This window comes from Amaranthus tricolor, chromosome 1 (genome assembly GCF_026212465.1).
Source record: "Amaranthus tricolor cultivar Red isolate AtriRed21 chromosome 1, ASM2621246v1, whole genome shotgun sequence".
NCBI lineage: Eukaryota > Viridiplantae > Streptophyta > Magnoliopsida > Caryophyllales > Amaranthaceae > Amaranthus > Amaranthus tricolor.
The window spans coordinates 11,086,390-11,093,525 of record NC_080047.1 but is presented as its reverse complement, the minus strand read 5'-3'; the positions used below and the strand labels follow the sequence as shown (position 1 = coordinate 11,093,525).

At 30.5% G+C, this 7,136-nt stretch overlaps 1 protein-coding gene across 1 annotated transcript; it reads left to right on the top strand.

Annotated features, from left to right (window-relative positions):
* The first annotated feature begins 3,153 nt into the window (after positions 1 to 3,153).
* Positions 3,154 to 6,923, top strand: LOC130800068 (protein MAINTENANCE OF MERISTEMS-like). The gene is made up of 4 exons (XM_057663419.1): positions 3,154 to 3,305; positions 4,750 to 6,101; positions 6,179 to 6,601; positions 6,682 to 6,923. The coding sequence occupies exons 2-4, from the start codon at positions 5,886 to 5,888 to the stop codon at positions 6,841 to 6,843; spliced, it is 801 nt and encodes a 266-aa protein (XP_057519402.1). The 5' UTR covers positions 3,154 to 3,305; positions 4,750 to 5,885; the 3' UTR covers positions 6,844 to 6,923.
* The last annotated feature ends 213 nt before the right edge of the window (positions 6,924 to 7,136 follow it).

Here is a 7,136-nt window from a genome sequence, read left to right as displayed (position 1 = left end):
AGTTTATATTATGACTAAAAATGTTGATTGCGTACACTGATTAAAACACATATTATTAAAAACTCTAAATAAAGAGTAATTAAGTATATTTACTATCAAATCCTCGTCACCTAGGGCATCTTTGATTGAAGGGAATCGGTGATGCCAACTAATATTACTTAAAAAAAATACTTGTCTTTTTGTAGTTTTAGCTTGTCCCCTAATTAATTTATAACATTATGTATAAGGACAATTTAAGCATCACAAAAACAATAATAGCTTAGTGATTAGAGTTTTGCTATCTGATAAATGTTATTATTTGCACTTATTGTGGTTATTATATGCTCATTTTCGGTTGTTTAGTGGTAATTTAGAGTCATTTAGTGATTAGAGTCATATGGGATTTTGTTTTATTTGTCCCATCACATATTTTCATAATATTTAATTTTTATAATTTTTAATTATGTATAATTCAAGATAAAAATAATCCGACAAACGCATTGGACTGCGTAAAAGTTGTCTGGGTGCAAGTAAGTAAAAAAATTTGAAGGAAGTATTTTATCATTAATTTATAAGTTAAAACATAGTCATGTGTGATCTTATTTAATTTGTTTGAATCCTAAATTTATTAATATCAACTTTCTATATTTTAATCATATATAATCAAATATATATATATATAATTAAATAAGTATATCGAATAAGATGTATGAAATAAATAAAACACTTTAGATGGATAGGTGTGAGTACTCCTATTAATTAAAATCATATTAACGTCTAAGTATTGAAGGTGAAATTGATACAAAAACCAAAAATCACGGATAAAAGAGATTCGCTAGTGTAAATCTAAATACTCGAGAACGCTGCCAATCAATGTAGACAAAGCACGTGAATATACAAACAATAATTATGTCCTGCTTTCCGTGTTAGCAATTTATTTGGAACGTTTTGTTTTGTATCAATGCATTAATTTAATTTTTAATAACTCTAATTATGAATAATAAAAAATTATAAAAATTTGATATTAATAATCTTTAGATTTCACTTGATTATATTTTAACCTATAGATTAAAAAGTAATCACAAATTAAGAGTGATAAATAAATAGTATCATTTTAATTCTAAAAAAAATAAATTTTAATAAAAAAATATTCCTCGAACAAATGGCGTACTGCCGAGCGCCATACTCGGACTTATCCAGCTACTCCAATTTTAATTGGAGTAGTTATATGAAACCAACTAAAAGATCCAATTAAAGTAATTATAAGAAACCGACAAAACTGTAGTAAAACCAAACAAACATAATTGAATTATTTGAAAAGGACTACTCCAATTAAAATTGGAGTAGCTGGACAAGTCTGAGGTGGCGCTCGGCAGTGCGCCATTTGTTTGAGGATTATTTTTTTATTAAAAATTATTATGTTCCTTTAGAATTATTAATGTAATATTTAAGTTTTAACACTTTATCAATAGTACCTTTAATAATAATAATAATATTAAATTAATTATTATTAAAAAATATAATTTATTAAAATAAATATTAATTATTATTAATAAATAACATAAAACAAAAAAATTCAAAAAAAAATTAATCAAACTCCAGTCGCGCGCGACACAATCGCGAAGGAGTCGTACAAAACGCTCGACTGAGCCACGATCCAGTCTCGCGTTTTGTGCGACTCCTCCGCCGTTGGGTCGCGCGCGATTGATGTTCGAATAGTTTTTTTTTGAATGTTGGAATGAAATTCGATTAGAAATTACCTCGAGTTGTTGTTCGGGATTTGATTTCCTTAGCTTTAGCTCCATAAATTTTAAGTTTTAATTTAGTGTTTTTAGAGTGATAAAAGTGTTATTGAGTGAGATTGAAGTGTGTTACACAAATTTTAAGTCTAGGGGTATTTTCGGCAATTCATTAAAATATGGATGACGATAAAATGAAAAGAGTAGCGAAGTTTAAACATCGAGTAATTTGCTATGCTTTCCACTAATTAGTAGAGTTGGTAGGAATAGCATTTCTCTAATAAATACTCCTTCCTATTCTACCCATTAGTCTCATTTATTTTTTTTCACTATTTACTTATCACTTTTAATTTATATTTTATTCTTAGTCTATAACTTAAGACATAGTCATGTAAGATGTTGTTTAATTCGTCTCAATACAAAGATTATTAATATCAATTTTTTTTAATTTTTAATTAAAAAAGATTAGAAATATTAAATGTTAAAATGTTACCTCAATAAGTGTGAAAAGCTAAATGAGACTTATAAATTGAATAGGAGTTAGTATGTTATAGCCGTATAGTGGAGCAATTATGCTACGCGATTGGAAAGTGGGGCAATTTGTCTAACACGTTATTCACGCTTCTACGAGTATTATTTTGATGGACACAAATCATGCAAATGCATCTTTATAATTCTCAACGGCATTGTTCTACTTTTATCTTTTTAGATAGTCTTTTTTTATTATTAACATTTTTATCTTATTTAACAATACTTCTGTATTTTTTAGTTTCCATTTACTTTAAATACAGTTTTTAAAATAAACTTTTAGTTTTAATATCTTTGAATAAGAATTATAAAAAATATATGATAAAAAAAATATACATGAGAGGAATACTCACATGAATATATCTTATTTTTTATTTTTGTACTTCATATCACTAAAAAATCTTAGTTAAATTTCTCTTTTTTAAAGTGAAATATTTTAAATAAAAAAAACATTAGAGAACGAAAGAAGTATATAATTTCTTTAATTTTATTTACATATTTAACTTATATTTTCAATTCGTCCATACATTTCTCTTATTATTTGCACAAATTTTATTTTGTTTTATTTTTTTTTGATTTCATAACCAAATACCTATCAGTTAAATTTAATACTTCCTCCGTTTCAATTTAGTTGCAACAGTGGTAAAAATGATACTATTTATTCATCACTTTTAATTTGTGATTACTTTTTAATCTATAGGTTAAAAAATAATCAAGTGAGATCTTATTTGATTTGTCTCATTGTAAGATTATCAATATTAAATTTTTATAATCTTTTATTATTGATAATTAGAGATATTAAAAATTAAATTAGTGTATTGGACAATATAAAAACCCAATTCTTATAATTCACCACCCTTTTCATTTTTTCGCCACCCCCCTAGTAAATTACCATATTGCCCTTGGTTTTTGAAAAAATTACAATTATGCCATTAAACCTAAAATTTTCTATATAAACCACACCCACACTAAAAATTCTCTCACTACAACTAAAAACCAACATACAAAAGCAAAATTTGGGAGCAAAAATTAAGTTCAATCCGGAATTTTTCAATCGAGGTAAGTTATTTTTAATTAAATTTAATCATCAAAAAAAACATACAAAACCAACCACACCCAATTTTTTTTTTTTTTTTTTAAAATTTTTTCCGTATGTATTTTGTTAATTTTATTATTATTAATTTAATTATTATTGTTATTGTATTGTTATTTTTGTTAATATTAAATATATGTTAATGTTATTATTATTAATTTTATTATTATTATTGTGATTGTTAATTTTGTATTATTAAATATATGTTAATGTTGTTATCATTAATTTTATTATTATTATTGTTATTGTTATTTTTATTTATTATTAAATATATGTTTATGTTTTGTTTTACAAATTATTAGTTTAAATTTGTATGTTGTAATGTTTATTTTTTTTTAGTAAGCGTATATATATGTTATTTATATTTTACGGAAAAAAAAAAAACAAGAAAATGAGTCGCCCAGATCCGGGCGGCTGAACCCCGGTTCAGTCGCCTAATTTTAGGCGGCTAAACCGGGGTCCAGCCGCCCGGATCTGGGCGACTCATTTTCTATTTTTTTTTTTTATTTTAATTTTTTGTATATTTTGGAGTAATAAATTTAAAAATTGAAAATTTTTAAAAAAAAAACTGATTATTATATATATATATATATATATATATATATATATATATATATATATATATATATATATATATATATATATATATATATATATATATATATATATATATATATATATATATATATATATATATATATATATATATATATATATATATATATATATATATATATATATATATATATATATATATATATATATATATATATATATATATATATATATATATATATATATATATATATATATATATATATATATATATATATATATATATATATATATATATATATATATATATTTTAATTTTTTCCTTATATTTAGGAAAAATATATTTAAAGTTTGAAATTTTTAAAAAAAACCTGATTTTTATTAATAAATTTATATATTTTTTTTAATAAAATGTTAATATTGTAAATTATTTATTTATTTATTTATTTTAAATTTGATTTTTTTTTTCCGTTTATTTAGGAATAATAATTTTAAATTTTGAAATATAAAAAAAAAACATGATTATTATTAATAATTTTATATATTTTTTTTAATAAAATGTTAATATTGTACTTAATTTTGGAAAAAAAAAAGGTGATTATTATTAATAATTTTTTTGATTGATTTTTAAAAAAAAGGTGATTATTATTATAAATATAATTTTTTTTATGTTATTACTGTTATTGTGATAGTTAATAATAATTTAATTTTTTGTTGTTATATAATTGTTTATGTTTGTATTATTAATTAATTATTTTTTTTTTATGTTATTTTTTTCCATATTTTATTTATGATTATTATGTTTTTAGAAATATTATTATTTATAATATTGAATGAAACCGTAAAAAATTGTAGAAAATGGCTGGTAATCAAGGAAAAGGAAAGGGTTTTTTAGGCAATTGTTGAGAGGTAATAGTTCTAGGCCTACCTTACTAAGAGGGGACCCGCATGAGAGGGGGGTCACGGGTTCTGCTAGGAGGGCTAGGCAGGAAGAGGCGGCCAGACACAGTGAGGCCCAAAGGTCGAGTACGCTGAACCAAGTGCGTACTCATTTTGATGACCAGGCTGATAGCCTCCAGAGTAGTTGGGGGGTTTATAGTGATGATGATAATGATGCTGATGATGTTCAGTTCCAAGCTCCTGAGCCTGCCCCATTGGACTGGACTATAGTTCATGGCCCCGACGGCAGATTTGCCCTTGGCTGCCCGAGTTCTTCAGCCGCATCTGAGCGTGCAGGAGGAAGTTTTGTCGATAATGAGCCGCCACGGGGCAGGCCCTCACAGTCCACTAACACGGACTGGTTAGTGACATCACCCCAGCCCGGGGGGCCGATAGATACGCGACTGATCCCTAGCTATGGCGGGCACATAGCTAAACTTATTTATGACGGCTCCGAGCGTACGCCTCCGATTCTGGAGTGCCGTTTTAGGAAGAGACCAGTGGAGTCCATCATCGGACTGAGGGATATGTCCGATGAGCTAGTCGATTTTCTACCTTCCACTTCCCTCGGTAGACTACCGGTCATTATGCACCAGCACATCGACTCTGCTTTGATATCGGCGTTCGTCGAGAGGTGGCAGCCGGATACGAACACCTTTCACATGCCCTGGGGAGAGATGACGATTATGTTGCACGACGTGCAACGCATATTGGGCATTTCTATTGATGGTTCTCTGCCGGCTGAGCCTTCGGAGGCGGAGTGGGAGGTTGGTATCACCAATCTGGTCGGCGAGCCTCTGTCTGAGCTTCGACGTAAAGGTTCATTCACCAGCGGATGCATAAGCGTTGCTGAACTGATGCGACTGTGTCATAGGTCGCAGGCCTTGGATACCCAGACCACAGCGTACTACATGGCTGTCATCGGCTCTACCTTGTTGGCGGATAAGACCAGGACTGGCATGCGACCTCACCCGATAGTTGTCGTCAACGACGATGAACAGGACGTGGCCTGGGGTGCGGTGACCTTGGCGTTCTTGTACAGGTAGCTCGGAATGGCATCTAGGGCTGGTTGCAAGACCATTGCTGGATGCCTCACATTGCTCCAGACATGGATCTATGAGTACTTCCCCGCTTTCCGCCCTCATCCTCGCCGAGATGATGTGCCAAACATGACTAGGGCGGAGATGTGGACGCCGAAGAAAGTAGGTCGTGAGCTGGACAGGTTGATGGAGTTCCGCAAGGTTCTGGACTCAATTATAGAGACTCAGGTATTTTACATTACATTTTGTCATGCATGTTGTTTTTTATTTGTAGGAAATTTTTTTTTAACTTGGCCTGTATGCAGGTTGAATGGACTCCCTACAATTTTTCTGCTGCTGCGTTGCTGAATGAGCACCCACGCACCACAGTCATCGGGGGTATCACCTGCTTTGATGTTGTGGAGGTGTATTTGCCGGAGCGGGCATTGCGACAGATTGGGTTCGTGCAGTCTATTCCTCCAGCTCCTATTAGACCAGCCAAGGCTCTTCGACCGGCACACGGAACCTACTCCGTGACCTTTCCTTCTTCTGTTGCTGCATTTGTGGAGGCGTGGAGTAGGTTCCCCTACAGTGCCCGCCTTGTAGAGCAGGGACTTCGACGGGCTACTGTTCCTTCAGAGACTGAACCTAATTACGTTGAATGGTTTAGAGTGTGCTCGCACCCGTACATATCCCGAGACGAATTGCTGGCTTCCGGTCCTGGTCCTGGTCAGAGCAGATCTGATTACGTGAGTTTTATTATCAATTTTTTTTCCAGGTTCTTTTTTTTAATGAATTAATAACGCACATTGTCTTTTTGTGTTTTCAGTTCGCGAAAGAATGGGCCAGTCGATTCGCTCCAGTGGCAAGACTACCTACGCGGATTGCGGATTTGAACTCCCGTCAACGACATGCTTTAGAAATATACCTTAATGATTGTAGAGATTTATTTGATGAATGGCAAATTGATCAAGGGCAAAGCCCTGAATAGTCTGTACTGAAACTATTTTACATTATTTATTGCATTTATTTTCGTCAATGATTGCATTTATTTTACATAAATATACACACTAACCCACATCACACATATACATGTATATTTGTCTACCAACATTATAAATTCCTCCTATTAATCAAAGAAATAAATAAATTGTTAACACCACACAATGTAGTATAATTATGGATTAAATACAACTTTTAATGAATGTCGTGTATAAATTCTATGGAGTATCTAAATTTACAGCATCGTCAGCGGTGTTATTTGTTGGTGGGTGTGACCCGCGT

Excerpts from the sequence above, each read along its gene's own strand:
- LOC130800068 (XM_057663419.1), top strand. The coding sequence starts at position 5,886 with ATGGCATCTAGGGCTGGTTGCAAGACCATTGCTGGATGCCTCACATTG. Across the intron at positions 6,102-6,178 it reads ACTCAATTATAGAGACTCAG|GTTGAATGGACTCCCTACAA; the intron begins GTATTTTACATT and ends GCCTGTATGCAG. Across the intron at positions 6,602-6,681 it reads GTCAGAGCAGATCTGATTAC|TTCGCGAAAGAATGGGCCAG; the intron begins GTGAGTTTTATT and ends TTGTGTTTTCAG.